This window comes from Nannospalax galili, unplaced genomic scaffold (assembly GCF_000622305.1).
Source record: "Nannospalax galili isolate Female #2095 unplaced genomic scaffold, S.galili_v1.0 scaffold1149, whole genome shotgun sequence".
Lineage (NCBI taxonomy): Eukaryota > Metazoa > Chordata > Mammalia > Rodentia > Spalacidae > Nannospalax > Nannospalax galili.
In genome coordinates, this window is record NW_008359817.1 from 706,182 (window position 1) to 727,103 (window position 20,922).

General features: G+C 37.6%; 1 protein-coding gene across 2 annotated transcripts in view; it reads right to left on the bottom strand.

The window, feature by feature from the left end:
- Positions 1–20,922, bottom strand: part of Bbs9 (Bardet-Biedl syndrome 9) — a 530,763-nt gene that overhangs the window by 296,363 nt on the left and 213,478 nt on the right. For both annotated transcript variants that reach the window (XM_017795755.2, XM_008823689.2), the window contains exons 10-11: positions 5,298–5,476; positions 1,113–1,189 (exon numbers count right to left, since the gene is read on the bottom strand). In XM_017795755.2, coding sequence (XP_017651244.1) covers positions 1,113–1,189; positions 5,298–5,476 — 256 coding nt within the window. The remainder of the gene's footprint in view (positions 1–1,112; positions 1,190–5,297; positions 5,477–20,922) is intronic.

A 20,922-nucleotide genomic window follows, 5' to 3' on the forward strand; every position in this document is an offset into this window, starting at 1 on the left:
GTTCTACTCACACTACACCCTTCAGGTAGAATGAGAAATGGTGTGTGCTAAACAGCAAATGTTTAAAACAGTGCCTCTCTGTGAGTGAGCTGCGTGAAATGTCTCTCTCATATAGAAATCTGCCTTTTTTAAGTGCACCTAATTTACTACGCCATAGCAATGTTAACATGATTTTTATCACACTTTGAACTAGCGGTTATACTGAAATTAATCTTTGAAAGCCATGATGGCGACTTGTTACAGTGTGTTCTGATACCTAAGTATCAAAGTCATTTCCAAGGCAGAATTGCTTGATATCAACTCTAAATACAAACAATGTTCAGGTTCAGTCACTAAACTGATCAACTTTTGGAAGACACAGATAAACTTAATAGATTTTGTGGGCACCTCAGGCAATGAGATGTAATTAATAACATACAAACAAGTATTTTCAGAAGGGTAAACAGGATATGGAGTAATATAACAATATAACATCATCCCTTTCATCCTCCTGTTTCTCCATCTTAGTCCATTATAGAGCAAACAGATACTGGCACTAATATATGGCAAACCCTGAAGACAGAGCATTGAACAAGAAAAGTAGAGGATATGAGAAGTTAAAAAATTAAAATGCAATTTAATGATGATGATGATGATGACAAAAATAATGGCGACAACAACAACCAAACAGAGTAAATTCTAACAGAGGGAAAAATAATTTCTGTACCAACTTACTGTACTTACACTACCCTACTGCCATCACTACCACCACAATGTATGGAAGTCTATGAATCACCCAACGTGGATATCAGCTATTCACAAACATTATCTCATTAAACCTCCCAAAAAATGTTATGGGCAAAGTATTCATCTGGATTAGAATTATTAAAAGTATATGGTACAGAAAGAAAGGACAAGGTCCTTGGCCACTGCTTCCCCTCACCATTCTCTCTTCTTCTGTAAATATAAATCCCACCCAGGAAGCCCCTTGCTGGCACTAAAAAGACAGAATGTTTTTATCCAGAAAGGAACAAAGACTAAGATTTGCTATTATCTCATATGTTCCTATTGAAAAGCCTAGGATTTAAACCAATACATTTTGATAACAAGTCAAAGTATGTAAATATACCTACAGACACTGAATCAAGGTTAGGAGAAACTACAGCAGAAACTTTTAAGTCATCTTCTCTTTCAGTCATGGGCCAAACACCTGCAATAAAAAGAGAAAAAACATACCTAATGATAAAGTAAAACCTGCTGTATATAGTTTACATATAAAAGTTTGTCTATAAAACATACCAAAAATCAACTTTATAACTCATGAGTTGGAAAATTAATAGAGTATAGAATTAAAAGCTTGGTGCTAATTTTTTCCTAGAAATGCTGTAAACAAAAATTAATTTCTTCCAAAGATAATACATAGGACCTGAGCCAATGACAACCCAGTACTGGGAATTTCAATGCGTTCTCCCTAAAATGCTAGTAAAGGCCTAAACTAGTACAACCCATCCGAGCTATAACTATTGTGGTAGTTTGAATGAAAGTGCTCCCCATAGGTTCAAGTATTTGGTCAGTTAGTGGTGCTGTTTGGGAAGTGTCGTGGTACCTTTAGAAGATGCGGCCTAGCTGGAGGAATTAAGTCAATGGGGCGAGTTTTCAGAGTTCATGGCCTTGCCCCACTTCCAGATTCCGCTCTGCTTCCTGCACAGAGCTTTCTGCTCAGGCTGCCTCCTACCACACCTCCCCCGCCATAATGAACTCATCCCTCTAAACCATAAGCCAAATAAACTCTTTCTTTCTTGGTCATGATGAGAAATTGTCCTCAGATGACACCAGGTATTCCCACCAATACTGCAAAATCTAGAAAGGAAATTCTAACCCTAGTGAGAGTACAAAGACTGCCCGTAGGTCATTTAACAACCATTCTTCACTTCTTTACTGAAAGAAAACCAATTTTATCCTGAACAACAAAGTACTTGGCAAAAAAATCACAAAATTATGTTCATGCCTTTTGCAGGTTGGAGTGGCCACTGAGATATAAGCAGGAGCTGTTGGGCTGTGGCTTCTAAGGAAACTCTTTAAAGGAGCTGGCTCAGCAGCACAAGTCTTCCTGGACCAATACATGACCCCGACACAGAAGGAATCAGAATTCCTGATGACTGTGGAATTGCAGAGCCAACCGGAACTACTTATTGCTGGGCGCCTTTTACATGAGAAAGATACTGTCCACTCTGTTTATGGTGGTGTATTTGGAGATTCTGAACAAATCACAAAGTTCAGCTGTTTCTGGTACTCAGTAGTAACATCAACTTATCTAACCCAAATACATTTCAAAGGTGATGCAGACTTATTTATCTTGCAACATCTGCCAGCTCTCTCTCCTTTCCTGAAGGCACACAGTGGGTACCTATCTTAAAATGCTATATCCAGCTTTGTTCACACTTTAGGAAGAGAATGTGATCAAATGTTTAAATCATATGGAAACTCCATCTCTGAAAGTTCTCACTGGCAATATGGTTGACTACTGTGAACAAAAATGTCTGGCAAAATTCATACTAGACAGCTGAATCTGAAAAGCTTCACAATCCACACAGAAATTATTACTAAAATTTCTTGCTTACAACATGCATTCTCATATAACTGCCACACATAAAATTAGCTTCAAAAAACAGTTTTATTACAGTAGATAATACACACCATGTGTACAACAAAATATACTCTTTAAATTGGCTTTAAATTTGCTACAATCCTTTCTTTGAAAAGGTTTTAAAAAGCTTTAGGTATGGATCATAACCCATAACTCTGTGAACATGTTTTTGCAAGTTAAAGCCACTGCACTAACATAAGTGCCATTAAAATTAATAATGAGGTCATCCGAAAGTTCAGAGTTCTGATATTCCATAATCTATAAAGAAATAACTTGGTAATTTTCTACAATTCAAGTATTTTAATAAACAGAAATTAGTACTAAAGTATCATAGAGGAACAGAATACTAAGCATTCTCTAATATAGACACAAAATATAGTAAAATCTATTTGTTGTTCTATTGTTTGTTGGTTTTTTTGTTTTTTTTTTTTTTGAGACAGGGTCTCACTGCTTAGTTCTGGATGGCCTAGAACCCACTATAGAGACCAGGCCAGCCTTGAGCTCACAGAGATCTGCTTGCCTATGTCTCTTGACTGCTGGGGTTAAAGGTGTGTGCTGCCATACCTGGCAAAATCTTCTATTTTAAAAGTTTCTCTTTGTTTCATTTTTAAGAATAAAACCAAACAATGGTAATATAAAAGTACAGGGACATTCAAACAGTAACCAAAATTTAGGATTATGCAAATAAGGAACTTTGCAACCATGCCTATGGTTGGCTGGCTTAAGTAGTGATTTCCAGATACACTAAAGGATCAAGGTAATAGCAAGTAAAACAGCCTAAACCTATTCCCTTTCAGGCGTGGACATCAAGAAATAATGTTTAGCAGCCAGGCATGGTGGCACATACTTGGGAGGCAGGCGGATCTCTGTGAGTTTGAGAGTTTGAGGCCAGCCTCAAACTTTCTACATATCAAGTTCCAGGTTAGCTGGGGCTACAAGAAGACCCTGTCTCAAAAAAAAGAAAGAAAGAAGAAAGAAGAAAGAAGAAAGAAGAAAGAAAAGAAAGAAGGAAGGAAGGAAGGAAGGAAGGAAAGAAAGAAAGAAAGAAAGAAAGAAAGAAAGAAAGAAAGAAAGAAAGAAAGAAAGAAAGAAAGAAAGAGGAAAGAGGAGAAAGAAAGAAAGAAAGAAAGAAAGAAAGAAAGAAAGAAAGAAAGAAAGAAAGAAAGAAAGAAAGAAAGAAAGAAAGAAAGAAAGAAAGAAAGAAAGAAAGAAAGAAAGAAAGAAAGAAAGAAAGAAAGAAAGAAAGAAAGAAAGAAAGAAAGAAAGAAAGAAAGAAAGAAAGAAAGAAAGAAAGAAAGAAAGAAAGAAAGAAAGAAAGAAAGAAAGAAAGAAAGAAAGAAAGAAAGAAAGAGGTCTAAAGGATTCAGAGAAATTTCATACACAAATGTTATTCATTAGCACACTGCTCATGGAGGAGCAAAATCACAAAACCAAACCTTCGGAGTGAAAATCACATTATTTAATGAACTTGTGAAATTTCATGTTTCATAAAAATGACAATCTTCCCCAAACACATTCTAAAATGACAAAGATTATAATTCCATTAATCCTTCAAAATACTGGTATCAAAAACTTAAAAAAAAAAAAAAAACCCTGTACTTCGCACTATGATACAGCCAGTTTTAGCCACTTTCCATTTGACACGAGCGCTGACACCAGTACTTTAAAGAACTCGGCTTCATTGGTTTACTTTCAAAACCTTCTATAAGAATGTGTGAAGCCAAAGTATAATAACTTCACTTTTAATATTCATTTTTAAATATATCATCTCAATTCCTTAGAACCAGAGGAATATAATCCTGGTAATATAGACTCAAAAATGCATAAATCTGGTGAAGTGACTGGATGGGGATTAATACCGGCTCTGTTGTTTTGGTTGGCTTTTGATGCTCTGTTTCTTTTATTATTCCTACTTGTTTTAACATTTCTTTTATGTGAAAATACTCCATATTTTTTCTCATTAAAAAAATACTTTTACCTGACCCTGTAAAGGCGATTTAAGTAATGCTTTTCACATGTCTGAAACGAACTGCAGGATTGGTGTTTTGTTTCTCCTTTTAATTTACAATAAAATTACGCCCTTTTGAGTCCCAATGTAAGATAATATTGAGTTCTTCAAAACTTGGGAACTGAAAATACCAACAGTCTCTGAGTCATTAGAAATCAGCGTACCACAAGCTACACTCCATTTGGATGGCTAATTAACTCTAAGCATAAATTATATCAGCTAAGCTGAAAAGTACTACATTTTTAGTAACAAAACAGTAATTCATGTACTTCTTTGGTCTCTTAAAAGAAGCAATTAAAACCTTTTCAATGCTATTATAAGCTAATAACTGACCGCCATCAGCTCAAATGCTCTGAAGCCACCACCCAACAAAGCACTTCTGTTTTGCGTAGAGCAGAGTTTTAAAACTGATAGAGCTGTCCCTGAAACACAATAACAGAAGTATTATCTTCAGTACAACTAGTTGTCAGCAGCCACAGATAGATACAAAGTCAACACAAGGACCTTGTATGTTAAAGGGCAGTAACTTTTTCTACAAGGCATCTTTAACTCAGCCTAGCAGAGAAAATTAGCTAAAACGTATAAAACAATATCCATAGACAAGACAGTGTCAATTTTATAATGAACACTAAAATTAAATAATAAAAACTTCAAATGGGATACCTTGTGATTTAACATCTTTGATGATTTTCTGAAGTTCTTTCAATTCTCCATCAAGTTCCTCATAGTTGAGTTCTCTAGATTCGACTTTTGGAGCTTGGAATAGAGAGGGGTCTGTCCCCAGATATGAACACTGCAGATGACCATCATCACTGAGAGTCACTATCACTCCCTTTAAATCACTACAAGATGCAACAGAAAATGAGACATGATTAAAATTCCAGTCTTGACAAATGACATTTTTACTCAATTCAGCTTTAATATATAATTAAGAAAATAACCATTTTAAAAGTTTTATTTCAAAGACTCAATTCAAATCTTTCCAATATCATTTATATTTATAGTGGGACTTCCAATGCTAAGATTCATTACAGCAGGGAAATAAACTTTAAAAAAATGATATTAGCCACCATGGGAACCTAAGTACATGGTAAATCCTGGTCTCAGAACTGAACTTAATCTGCACTGAAGGTGCCTCTTGGTGATGTCTTATCAGCTTGTGAATTCCACATGTAAGGAACAGTGGCGCAAGAGATGGAGCTAGGCTTCTAGCTGAAGAGGCACAGGGCAAGGTCAGGAGAGGAATGGCAAAGACACAGGAGAATTAGTAAGAGGTCTTCAAGGAAAATATGCTCACTCCTCTTTAGTTACCTTCTTCCTTCTTCTGCCCTGGAAACTAATGCTTATCCTCTTCCCACACTCCACCCCTCACATTTCCTTCACACACACGCCTACTCAAGTAGCCCTCTGATTTGTTCTTTTCTAAGAAGCCCACTGTCCTGTGCACGAGCTCCTTCTCCATGGCTCTTCTGATTCATATTGTTTCTGTTCCTTCCCATCCACTATAGCTTGCCTGCAGAGGTGGGACCTAGAGAAGTGATTAGACATGAGAGCTCACTCTCACAGATACATCAATACTGAGTATAAAAGATCTTAGAGGGAGAAAAAAGAGCTTCAGGCTGCAAGTTCAATCTCCTGCTCTCTCTCCCATGTGCTACTTCCCCCTTGCACCTTCACACTGAAATGCTGAAGGAAAAAGTTGGTTTTCACTGGTGTAGTCCCTCAATCTTGGTCTCCTGGGACTCCTTAAGTATAAATCACATAGTTGTCCTTTATAAAACACTCTATCCCTGGTATTCTGTTACCACACATAAAATGGATGAAGGCATTGTTACTGGTTTTTTTTTCATTCTTCCTTCTCTTAGGCTCCTTTATCTGTTTCTCTCTAGAACTTTGCTAAAATATACAAGTTATAGGTGATTTTAACATGCCATTAAAAAATTAAGTTATAAGTTTCTCTCAATGTACTATAAAAAGTAGTCAAAGGCCAGGTATGAGCCTTTAATCCCAGCATTTTAAAGCCAGAGGCTGGCAGATCTCTCCATAGCAAGTTCCAGGCCACCAGGGGCTACAGGGAGACCCTGTCTCAAAAAAGTTGAGGAAATACTGTATTTGCGTTGTCTTAGTTTCCACAGACAAAAATTCAACATTGTCCTAAGTCATTTGGAGTTGATCATTCCTTTGATTTGTCCTATGTGTTCTCCAGTGGCCTTTCTTTGATATAACAAAAATAGTGCACCCCTGTTCTTTTCTTTTAGGCTTTCTAAAATTTTTATGCATATATATATATATATATATATATATATATTATATATATGCCTGCTGAGCACACACATCTGTTCATACCTTCAACTGCCTCTTTTCTCCCTGCCCCTCCTATCAGTCTCCTTTATCTCCCTACACAGTCTCACTTCCACTTTCATGTTATATACACACACATGATTGTATGTGTCCACAAAATCTAGAAATGGCAAATGAGACAAAACATTCGTCTTCTGAGATAAAGTTAATTTACTTAATACGATTATTTACAGTTTCATCCATTTTCCTGCAGATGACATGATTTCATTCTTCTTTATGACAGAAAAAAATTCTATTGTGTATCTATGTTTTCCTTATACGGTCTTCTGTTGTTGAACACATAGGTGGTTTCATAACTTAGCTATTATAAACAATGCTGCGATAAACATTGGTGTGTAAGTATCTCAGTACTGTATTGACTTGGAGTCCTTTGTGCAGATACCCATGAGTTATGTTATAGCAGGGTCATATGATAAGTCTATTTTTAGTTAATGGAGCAACTTCCATACTAATTTCCATAGTAGCTGAATATATTAGTTGCTTTTCTATTGCTGTGATAAAACACCATAACAAAAACAGGTTTATAGAGGGAAGGGTTTATTTGGGCCTATGATTCCAGAGGGAGAGTCCATAATGGCAGGGGAAGCATGGCAGCAGGCAGGTAGAGCAGACAGCTGAGAGTTCAAATCTTCAAATGTACGCAGGAAGGAGAAAGCAAACAGGAAGTAGAAGAAAGTTATAAAAGCTCAAACTTTGAACCCAGTGACATTGTTCCTCCAGTAAGAGCATCCTTCCTAAACCCCTGCATGCAGCACCATGAACTGGGGACCAAGTGTTCAAATATGGGGAATGCTTCTCAGTCAAATCACCACACTGGAGTACTTTACACCCTGACCAGCAGTGTATAAGTTCCATTTCCTCCACTCCCTTGCCTGCATTTGCTGTTGTTTTATTAATGGCTAACATTCTACAGGGGTGAGATGGAACCCCAGTGTAGTTTTGACTTGCACATCTCTGCTAGCTAGTGAAGTGGAACAATTTTTCATAGATTTATCAGACATTTGCATTTTATCTTTTGAGAATGTCTGTTAAGTTCATTAGGCTCTTTATTGAGTGGAATGTTTGATTTCTTTTTTTGAGGCTATTGAGAATGGGAGGTTTCCTTGAGTGCTTTTTCTGATTGCTTGTTATCGGTATATAGAAAAGTTACTGAGTTTGTACCCTGTCACTTTCCTGAAAGTTTTAATTCTAACAGTTTTTTAGTAGAATTTTTGGGATCCCATATGTATAATATCATCTGCACATAGGGATAATTTGACCTCTTCTTTTCCAATTCGTAATCCTTTAATTTCCTTCTCTTGTCTTATTGCTATTGCAAGAGTTTCAAGCACTATATTGAAAAGGATTTTAATGGGAATGCTTCCAGTTTTTCTCCATTTAGAATAATACTGGCTATAGGTTTGTTGTATATAGCTTTAATTATGTTGAAGTATGTTCCTTCCAGACCAATTCCTTCTAGGACTTTTAACATGAATGTAGGTTGGATTTTGTCAAATGCCTTTTCTGCATCTATTGAGATGACCATGCAAATTTTGTCTTTAAGGCCATTTATATGTTTTATTACATTTATTGACTTATATATGTTGAACCATCCCTGGAATAAAGCTGATTTGATCATGGTGGTCTTTATGATGTGTGTCTATATGTGGTTTGAGAGTATTTTGTTGAGGATCTTTGTGTCTATGTTCATTGGATATGGGTCTATAGTTTTCTTTTGTTGTTGTTGTTGTATCTTTACCTGGTTTCGGTATTATAGTAATACTGGCTTCATAGGAGTTTGGAAGTTTTCCCTCTGTTTCTATCTTTTTGAATAATTTAAGTGGTATTGTTTGTAGATTTCTTTGAATGTCTGGTAAAATTCTGCTATGAACCCATCTGGGCCTGGGCTTTTTTTTAGTCAGGAGGTTTTGTATTACTGTTTCAACTTCCTATTGGTTATGGGTCTGTTTAGGCTGTTGATCTCCTCTTGGTTTAACTTTGGTGGTAGCCTTGATTTTAGAAATTCAACCATTTCTTTTAGGTTTCCAAATTTAATGGAATACAGATTTTTAAAGTATTCCCTTACAATGTTTTGGATTTTTTTTAGTATCTGTTGTAATGATTCCCCTTTCACCTCTGGTTTTGTTGATTTGGATTTGCTCTTTGTTTTTGTTAACTGGGTTAAGGGTCTATCTTGTTTAACCTTTCAAAGAACCAGCTATTAGATTCACTGATTTTTTTAAAATTGTTTTCTTTGTTTCTATTTCATTGATTTCTGCTCTGAGTTTTGTTATTTCTTCTCATCTACTAGCTTTGGGGTTGGTTTGTTCTTACCTTTCCAGAGTCTTGAGTTGTACTGTGAAGTCATTTTCATGTGCTCTTTCTGATTTATTAATGTAGGCACTAAGAGCTATAAACTTCCCTCTTAGGACTGGTTTTAGAGTGTCCCAGGTGTTTTGTTGTGTTGTGTTCTCATTTTTATTTTGTTCCAAGAATACTTTTACTTTTTTCTTAATTTCTTCTTTGACCTATTCATGATTCAGGAGTCTGTTGTTTAATCTCCATGAGTTCCTGTATTTACTAGACCTTCTTTTGCTGTTGATTATTGCACTGTGGTCTGATAGAAGGCATGGAATTATTTCAATATTTTTGTATTTGTTCAGATGTGTTTTGTGCCCCAGAATGTGATCAATTTTAGAATAACTTTCATGAACTTCTGAGTAGAAAGTATATTCTTTTGTGCTTGGGTATAATATTCTGTATATACGTGTTAGGTCTTTTTTGTTCAATATTTTGTTTTAATATTCTAGTCATTAATATTCTAGTCATTAATATTTGTTTTAATATTCTAGTCATTAATCATTTGTCTGATGTCTAGCTAGCCAAAGTTTTCTCCCATTCTGTAGGTTGTGTTGTCACTAATTGTTTCCTTTGATATACAGAAAATTTCTCATTTCGTGAGGTTTCATTTGCCAACTGTTGACCTTCTTTCCTCTTCATTGACTGGAGTTCTATTGAAAGTACTTCCCTATGCCTTACATATCTAGAAGTATCTTTCCTACTTTTTCTCTAACAATTTCAGATTTTCAGGTCATAAATTAATGTCTTTGATCCATTGGTGTTGATTTTTTTTTATGCTGGGTGAGATATAGGGATCTATTTTCATTCTATGTGCAGATATCCAGTTTTCCCATCATTTGTTAAAAAGGTTCTTTTGGGGGGCTGGAGAGACAGCCCAGCAGTTAAGAACACTGGCTGTTCTTGCAGAAGACCCAGGTTCAATCCTAGCACCCACATGGTGGCTAACAATAGTCCATGTAACTCCAGTTTCAGGGGATCTGATGCTCTCTTCTGTCCTCTGTGGGCTGTGCATGACATGGATGCACTTACATATATGCAGACATAACACTCATACACATAAAATAAAAATAATTTTCTAAATACATAAAGTAAAGAGGGTCTTTTTCCCAGTGTGTATTTTTAGTGTTCTTTTCAAAAATCAAGTGGCTGTAGCTGTTTGGGTTTATTTAGATCTCTATTCTATTGACCTATATGTCTGTTCTTATACCAGTACCATGCTGTTTTTGCTACTATTTGCCACTATTCTGAATGACAGTTATTAATCAGAAAGCAAGAAAGAAAAAGAGAGAGGGGTACAAATTTCTCAAATTGACATAAACGCTCCATTGGGTTGAGAGTAGATAGTACCATTGCTCAGTCCTTCTAAGGTGATCCCCAGCCACTGCCTCACTACCTATCTTGAATACAACATTCCTGACTGGGTGTGGTAGTACAGACCTATAATCCCAGTGCTCAAAAGGCTGAGGCAGAAGAATCATGAATTTCAGAACAGCTTGGGCTACATTTTGAAAATCTCTCTCTGTATTTGTTACTTTTCTGTTGCTGTGATAAAACACCATGACCAAGGAAACTTATAGAAAGAAGAGTTTATTTGAGCTTATGGTTCCAGGTTCTGGAGGGATTAGAGTTCATCATGGCAGAGAGGCATGGTGAGGTGGCCAGAGCAGGAGCAGAAGGCTAAGCCCTCATATCTTCAAACAGGCAGGGGAAGCAGAGAGAAACTGGAAATCCAGTAAGGCTTGAGAAATCTCAAAGCCTGCCCCCCTCCAGTGACATGCTTCCTCCAGCCTGGCCACACCTTCTAAGACCTCCCAAAACAGCACCACCAACTGGGGACAAACTGTCCAAACAGATGGAACCTATGGAGGACATTCTCACTCAAATGACCAGAATCTCAAAAAGTCAAAAGTAACAATAATGTTCCTATATACACCATACCTTCTCTGGAGCCTAAGTAGAGTTGTCATCACAGAAACCTGTGATGTGCCTTCATAGAAATAAAAGCTATATTCATATCATTTAACAGTGGAAGAATTAAACAAGGATAAGAGGGCTGGAGTTTTAATTGCCACTATAGAGTTGCATCAACTAGGATAGGTCCTCCCTAATGTTTCTTATCTATAAAATTAGGGGGTAAGGGCTGGAGAGATGGCTCAGTGGTTAAGAACACTGGCTGCTCTTGCAGGGGACCCAGGTTTGAATCCCAGCACCCACATGGCAGCTAATAGCCATCTGTAACTCCAGTTCCAGGGGCTCCAACACCCTCTTCTGACCTCCACAGATGCTGCATGACACAGGTGCACTTACACATATGTAAGCAATACACTTCTACACACACAAAATAAATAAATAAATAAATAATAAATGAATAATAAAAAAAACAATAAAATTAGAGCCGGGCATGGTGGTGCATGCCTTTAATCCCAGCACTCAGGAGGCAGAGGCAGGTGAATCTCTGTGCGTTCAAGGCCAGCCTAGTCTACTAGTGAGTTCCAGAACAGCTGGAGCTACAGGAAGACCCTGTCTCAAAAAGATCAAAAATAAAATAAATAAAATAAAATAACTAATAAAATAAAATAAAATAAAATAAAATTAGAAGGTAAGACTTGATAATCCCCCAACATCTATACAGTGCATGAATTATTTTTGTCATACTTCCCAAAATGAAATCAGACGCCTAAAATGAAATGAGGGAAGCAACCCCACAGTGCCTATAGATTTATGCCTTTGTTTCAGGCAACTGAAGCTACCTAGTAGTTGATGAAATTCTAACTTCTACCCCAAGGAGCCCAGGTCCAGAGGAAAAGGCCTCCCTCTGCTCCCATTCTGTTTCTGTTCTTTGCAGCCAACACTAAGGTGTAGGAACACAATCCCTAGATGTTAAGGGGCAGATCTTTGGCTGAATTCCAAAAGAATGAAGAAATCATTTACTCTCTGAATTCAAACAGGCATTTCCAGTTCATCCTCAGCCTTTGAGTGGCCTATAAAATAGGAGGGCTGGCATGGCCTGATACAAATATTCTGTCTTTCTCAACTTTATTTGCTCTTTAAATTGAATAGTTTAATATTTTCTTCATATTCCAATATTGGCAATTAAAATATGTTCTGAAATCCATTAAATTTCAAATAAACATGTTGATTTATATGAAGATAAATAAATGAAATAGTTCATTGCATTATTTTAGGCAGGAAACAGGTACCAATTTAGATATAAAGAATTTATTTAGGAAATTTTCAACCGGCCATGGTGGTGCATACCTTTAATCCCAACACTCGGGAGGCAGAGACAGGCAGATAAGTGGGTGTTTTTTATTGTTTTGGTGGTATGTGTTGGATTTTATGTTGTTGGATGTAGGGAAGGCTGATCTCTGTGAGTTCAAGGTCAGCTGTCTACATAGTGAGTTCTAGGTCCACGGGGGCTAAAGGGAGACCCTGCCTCAAAAAGATCCCTCAAAAGAGAAAATTATCAGGTTTTTGAGTTCAGAGAGGCAGAGTTTAGATAATAAAGGACACATGTATTTCCTTAGCCTCTCAAAGCCACTCTCTACTGTGGTTGAGGCGTCCAGATGAGAAGAAAAGCCTGAGGCTCTTCTCTGACCAAAACAACTTGCCCACATGTCACTAGAATACTTGATACTTAAAGTAATCCCAGTAATAGCTTGGACAATTTTCCTTTTATCTAATCAAAAGCATCAAAACCACTGGCTATGATTACACCAAATAAGATAAATTTAGGCTGTAGATGAATTTGTTTAGCATTACAGTTTTTTATTTCACAAGAAGGCTAAGATAAATTTTAAACTCTAATGTCTGTCAATAAAATTTCTGTACAAAGCATCTATGATAGACAAAGACTTTGACTCCAGCCTGAAGAACTGCTAAATAAATAATATAACCATTTGGTATCTTTATGCAAGGAATATATATAGATGTATATATACACACACACATATATATATATATAGCTTCTAACATTAGTGTTAATCCCAATTAACACTAAAGAAGATAAAATATATTCAAAAAAGCTTTTAAAAATATTTCTACCTAATGATTATGTTAATACAGCAATATAGTTCATGTAGGTTATAAAGAAAAGGTCTCTGAGTGACAGAACTTCATGCTAACAGGAGCCATGAATTAAATCTAGCATGGTGTATCCTATTACTTCCAGCATAAAAGCAGAGTTAACATCAACAAAATTATTTCTGGCCCTTGAAGCATACCAGCCAAACAAAGCACGTAAGTGACTTTATGAAAGGCCAAGGTCAGTGATGCTATGTTCCCAGGACATATCACTGTTTTGTGATTTTAACGATAGAACACTAACTTAAACAAGGATTTAGCTCAGGAATCTGAAAATAATGCTTCATCATTCCATAAACAGATTCCTGTCTTAACAATACACTAAAACAAAGTTCTGGAAGGATTTTAAAAGTTAAATTTAAAAATATGAAACTACCAAAATATTATCTTCCTTTGAGGTGGGAAGAACTTTTGCTGGAAGAAAGCAGTAGACTACAAAGGAAAGAATCTCTAAATAAAATCACACAAAAATTTATAATTACTACATGGTAGTACCTGCTTGCAATCCAATACTACTAGTACATTAGATGTAAAGCTTGAGGATTACGTGAGTCCAAGGACAGCCTGGTCTACAAAGCAAATTCCAGACCAAGCAGAGCAACATAGTGAGAAACTGCCACCAAATAAATAAATAAGTAAAATTTTAAGAATGAAAAGAGCTGGGGGGTGGAGGCACACGCCTTTAATCCCAACACTTGGGAGGCAGAGGCAGGCAGATCTCTGTGAGTTCAAGGCCAACCTGGTCTACATAGTGAGTTCCAGGACAGCTGGGGCTACAGGGAGACCCTGACTCAAAAAGACCAAAAAAAATTTTTTTTTAATTAAAATGAAAAGAAAAAAAAGAACAAAGAAATCAAGCTTAGAAAATGATGGCAGCCAACATATAAAGTGCTAATTTTAAGTTGAAACATATATAGTAGTTCAATTAGCTAATTTTAACTATTAAAACAATTTTTATATATTGAACTTAATACATAAAGAACTCATAAATCAATAAGATTATATCCCTACAGAAAAGTGTAAGAACATGTATAGACAATACAAACATAACAATGCTGCAGTCAGGCTGGGAGATAGCCCTAAGGGCAAAATCACTTGCTGAACAAGACCAGTCACCTGACCTCCATTCCTGGAACCCAGGTAAAAAGCCAAATGTGAAGGTGTGCATTTATAATCTCAATGACATGGGAGGAGAGACAGGGGAATAGGCTGGAAGCTCACTAGGCCAGCTAAGGCTTAAGCACACATCACAGCAGCAGAAACAGGAGAGACCTGCTTCATCTATGTGGAAAGAGAAATGACTCCCAAAGTTCTCCTCATACCACCATACAAGCACCATGGCACATGAGTGGGTACACACACACACACACACACACACACACACACACAATAAATAAATAAATTTTAAGTTTTTTAAGTGATGCAGTCAATAACTGATGGAAAAATTCAAAATCAAAGGAACACATATTTTAGGTTGTTCTTTAGCATAAATTTACATTTAATAATGAGTCCTGCAATCATCAAAAGTGCATAAAGACAGTACTTTCGATTAGAACACAACTTTGTTAAAATCCTTTCAGAGAACACTTTGGAAATATACATTACAGACTGAGAGATGCCATTGCCTTGTACACAGTGATCTTAAGGACATCTATGAGAATGTTTAAGAGCCACTAAATTGTACCTCCAAGCTGGCAGGCAGGAAGGAGATCAGTGGAGAATAGCTTACCTAGCAATATGAGACCCTGGCTTCCATCCTCAACAATGAAAAACAAACCTTACAAAATATCTGCTGTAAGAAAAGTAGTGAGGGGGTCTGGAGAGATAGCTCAGTGGTTAAGAGCACTGGCTGCTCTTGCAGAGGACCCAGGCTCAGTTCGCAGCATATACACAGTGGCTAAAAACCATCTGTAACTGCAGTTCCAGGGAACCCAAGGACCTCTTCTGGCCTCAATGGATAGCACACAACATGGGTGCACTTCCATATAAGTAGGCAAAACAGATTTAAAAGAACAGTAATGAGAAAGGAATACTGGGTGTAGAAACAAAATATAATGTTGGTTATATATTTTATTCTGTTTATAAAATGTATATAAAACACAGATTATTTTTTAAACCTAATGGCTAACAGGATGATGATTATACCTGCCTTAGTGAGATTATGATTTATTTATGGTATTTAATAGTTACAAAATGAGTTTTGAAGAAAACTTTCTTTTTAAAAAAAAAAATGTTTTCCATTATCAGAGACTGAATTTGATCAGCTACTAATAGCTTGAACATCTGTGAAATTCAAAACTTTATCTAGGCTTCTTTGTCTCACAAAGCTAATCTACAAAGGGAGAACCTGAAAGTATTTGAAGTTTTGTTCATGACACAACAAATGGACAGCTTCCTTCATTTGCTAATATAACAAAACAAAGAGTTCATCGCTTTAGAAACAAACAAAAGGAATATGCACTGAATCTGGCTCTTTTCCAGCCTGATTTTATGCAAAATAGGAACATTTTAAGTTATCTGATTGCCAACACCTGGTTTTTATTACTATAAAAAGTGAGACAGATAGCAAAGACATCTCTAAACCCTAAATTTTACTCTACCTCTGAAAGCAGCTTTACGGTACTCTTCCAGCATAACCCAACAGCCAGTGTGTGTGGCTCTTTCTGAGCTCCACAGGTCTCATGAGCACCTGAACAGTTTTGAATCTATCCATCATCATTCATTTAAGACGTGTGTACTGAGCATCCATTATACAAGTAATAAATGGTACTTGCCCTATTAAAACCTTTGGCCTACGTAGAAAGGAAAGCATGTTTTATTTTATTTTATTTTTTTACTTTCATAGGCCATTGGTTAGAATTTTGCCCTTATTTTTTCTTATTTTTTTATTGAGCTTTTGTAATTTCATACAACAGTTCTTAATCAAATTTAGACCCCCTCCCCCATCCATGCTCCCTATCCCCCCACTGGACCTCATGTATTCCATCATAGATGTTAAATCCTATCCCATCAAGCATTTGTACCCAGAGATCCTTCAGTGCAAATTCGTCCACTAGAGTCCAGTCAGCCCATTTAGAGAGTGTATGTAAGGCATACTCTCCCTCACCCAGTAGCAATCCTCTACAATAGTTTTCAGTCTAGGGCCAGCCCAGCACTCATTCTCTCCTCCCCTCTGGACCCTTGTTTAATTGAGTTGGCATGGATCCTGTGCTCAGTGCCATCATTCCACAAGTTCACATGTGCAAGCTTCCAGTGGCCTGAAAGCCTCTGCTTCCCTATGTTTATGAACCAGCCCTGGCTCTTATAATCTTTTGGCCCCCTCTTCCATAATGGTCCCTGAGCCATGGGTGGGTGAGGTTCAATATAGGAGTCCTCTCCAAGGATACACACTCTGCAATCTCTTATTCTTTAAAACTTGGCCAGTTGTGGCCTTCTGTGTGCATCGCCCTCTATTGTATAAGGAAGCTTTCCTGGTGAGAGTTGAGGGATGCATTAGTTTTCTCTCTACCCCTTGTTCCACTATGTTGTATGAGCCTTAAGTGTAGAGGTTCAACTGTAGATGTGTCACATAGTACTAGGCATCTCTTAGTCATATATTCTCTGTGTCTGACCAGTTGTGGAGCTCTGCAGTAGCCTGTATCTGTTGCAAAAAGAAGCTTCTTTGATGAGTGTCTGTAAAGCTTCTTTGATGAGCATCTGTAAAGCTTCTTTGATATGCTTGTCTGTAAATATAAGGATCCATATTTAACATATGGTCAGAAATTTTATCTAGAGATATGAAAGGGATAGGGTTTTCTCTAGGATCTATTCCTTCTCCTGCCATGTGTATTTGGCTGAGTTTACAGTTCCTCCCATGAGTTCACTCCCATTGAGAGAACTTTAAGTTCAATTAGATAGCTGTTGATTGCCCCCCAAATAACAGTGCCACTACTGCACCAATAGAGGTAGTTTGTCATGCCAGTCATTATGGTCACTAGGGTTTAGGGCCAAGTTGGACCACTGGCTGTTTTTCCCCCTTGGAAGTTTGCATATCATCATCTACCTTTATGATAGCTAAACTTCAGGTAGACAGCTTCCAGGTCAGTTCCTGCTCCATTGCTCCAATCCTGTATCCGAAGCATGTCCTGTCTTCAGCAGTAGGGTCTTATTTACTAGTTCGGGGAGATAACCAAGAGGTTTGGGAATAGCCTGCATTATTTTGGGAGTCTCCTAGATCACTCTCACCAGCAACTCAAAGGGTGGTCCTTTCTGTCTGGCATTGTGTTCCTTGCCAAGCAGCTCCCAGGCATACATATGCACTAATGTTTGACAGTGTATGTGCATTTCTCATGGGGTTACAGGGGCATATTTCTCTCTGGGTTTCTTAGCTCCCCAAGATTCATTCATTTCTACTCTTTTTCCTCCCATCTGGCTTCCCTCCTCCCTCCTCAGTCCCAGTCCCCCCATTATCCCCACCCTCCCAATAACACCTGCCTCCTTCCATGCTTCCTCTCCTGACCCCCCACACACACACCATGGCACCCTGCATGTTTTTATTTTAAATGGTAACCAGAGTCAAATATGGCAGATACTTTGGCCCAGTAGGAAGAAGGTCTTGTGACCTTGCATGAAAGGGCAGAATAAGGCTTCATAAGGCAAAGAGCACAGAAGCTAGACATCAACTTACAAATAGATTCTTGAAGACAAGAACGAATGATAGATTGAAGGAAAGACTCTAGCCCTAGGGAACCAAATCTGTCTCATGACTTTAAATACCTTGCACCAGATGGCACATTTAAACCTCCATTGAGACAAAGCACAAACACCCCTGGGGTACAAACCATAGTACATTCCAACAGCAAACACTGTCACCACCACTTTTTAAGTATGTCCAGAATCTAATTTCTCACCAAGTCCACAGTTGAATGTCTAGAATAAACACTTTGGTTTTTCTCCCTATGTAATTACTACTAATCAGTCTCCTTGTTACTATTTTGGTACCTATGGTAACTGTCCAACATGGCAGTCAGAATGCCCAAATCAGTTTACAGTCCTCCAATGGTACCACTAGCACACATAATAAAAGTCAACTCCTCAGAAGAGTCTTCAAGGCTCACACAATGACTCTCTACCCTTCATTTCCATTTTCCACAAAGGGTACTATATCCATTTCCAACAGGTGGATATTCATAAGACCCGAATTTGATGCTCAGACCCACATAAAAAAGCAGGTGTGGTGGGTTTGCACTTGTAATCTCAGCACTGAGGAAGCAGAGAAATCCCTGCAGGGGGGAGTGGGGGGACTGGCCAGCCAGCCTAGCATACTTATCAAGCTCCAAGAAAATGAAGGACCCTGCCTGAAAAAACAAAAAAGGTATATGGTGCCTAAGGAACAATACCCAGTGTTGATCCCTAGCACATGCACACACACACACACACACACACACACACACATCTTGTGCTGGATATAGCTTTAGTGTCAACTTGATACACCTGGGTTGAGGGAGCCTCAACTGGGGGATTGCCATCACTGAACTGGCCTGTGGCCATGTCTATGGGGCATTTTCTTGATTGTTGAGTGATGTGGGAGGGCCCAGCCCACTGTGGGTAGGGTCACCCCTGGGCAGGTGGGCCTGTGTTGGATAAGAGATGACGCTGAGCAGGGGCCAGAGGAGCAAGCCAGTAAGCAGCATTCCTCCATGGCCTGTGCTCTAGCACCTGCCTCCAGGTTCCTTCCCTGAGTTCCTATCTTGGGCTCCCTGATGAACTGTGACCTGGAGATGTAAGCTAAATAAACCCTTTCCTCCCCAAGTTGGTATTGGTCAGAGTGTTTTGTCACAGCAATGGAGAAACAAACTAAAACACACCTGCATACACACATGAACTCAAATACATGTGAACATGTACATTCAAAAACAATCAACAGGGGGAACTGAAATCACCTTCCCCCTACAATAATAATTCCTAGTGAAGGCAACTCACCAAGAGGACACATAAAATAAAACAAATAAAAAGAGGGGGAAAAGGAAAAATTAAATCTGGACGATATAAACATCACAAAACCCAACAACAAAAAAAAAACACAAAAAGCATGCGACAACTCAAATACCATCTCTACAAGCTTATAACTTCTCAGTAATAGGAACCAAAGGCACTGAAATGCCAGGGCCCCACTTTTAAAAATGGTCAGTGACCACAGAGAGGAATCAAATAAGCAGATGAACAACGTAAGTAAATCCATTCAGAACGTAGACATGAACATCACCAAGGTAGAGAAAGTGGTCAGTAACTTGAAGGAGAAATTCAAAAGTATAGAAGAAAAATTCAGAACGAAATTAAGACACTGAAAAAGAATCAAACAAATTCTCGAAAGTAAAGAATATAGATCAATTAAACACTTCAGACAGCATAATAAATAGATAAGACCAAGGAGAAGAAATGAATTTCACAAATAGAAGACAAAGCCAAAACAATTATATGTAGATATAAAACACTGATGACCAGCTGGGTGAGGTGGTACACGCCTTTAATTCCAGCACTCTGGAGGAAGAGGGAGGCAGGTCTCTGTGAGATGGAGGCCAGCCTGGTCTACATAGCGAGTTCCAGGTGAGCTGAGGTTACAAGGAGACTCTATCTCAAAACAACAAAAAATATACAAACAAACAAACAAAAAAGATGACCAAAATATCCAGGCCAAATCTAAGAATCCTAGGGGGAATAAAGTCTAAAATCATACAGAATTTGTTAAATGAAATTACAGCACAAAATTTAACAAACTTAAAGAAATGGGCATTCAAATCCAAGAGGCATTTAGAACCCAAACAGGCATGATCCAGAGAAAAACCTATCCACAACATATAATAGTCAACATTTTAAAAGTACAATGAAAAGGCACAATACTAAAAGCTTTAAGAGGAAAATACCAATTCACATACAAAAGCAGAAACATCAGAATAACAAATCTTCCATCAGCACCCTAAAATCCAGGAAAATAGCAAATGATATACTCCAAACATTAAATAACTGTCAACAAAGATTACTATGCTGAGAAGTTGTCTCTTATTTTAAGTAGGACTAGGAAAAATAAAGGCAATTCATGACAACCAAGCCAGAACTGCAGAGAGCTCTTAAAGAAATATTACACACAGAGGAAAAGGAACCACACTCTCATCTACATGAACATGTGAAAGAATACATTTAACAAGAGCAACAGAACAGAGAAGAGTCAGAAAGGGATCAGTCACGGCCAACACAACAAATCAGCAAAACTCTAATGCAAACGGGGTGAAAGAACCACTGATAATTCAACCAACCAAAACAACAACCAGGAAATAGTGGAAAACAGCAAACCCCTCTCAATAATGATCTTAAATGCAAGTGAACTCAACTCGTCAAATACAAGATTCAGACTAACTAGATGTATTTAAAAAACAAGAAAACACAGAACTCAACTATCTGTTGTCTCCGGAAAACACATCTCATTAGCAAAGACAACAAAAATTGCCAAATAATGGGTAGAAATCAA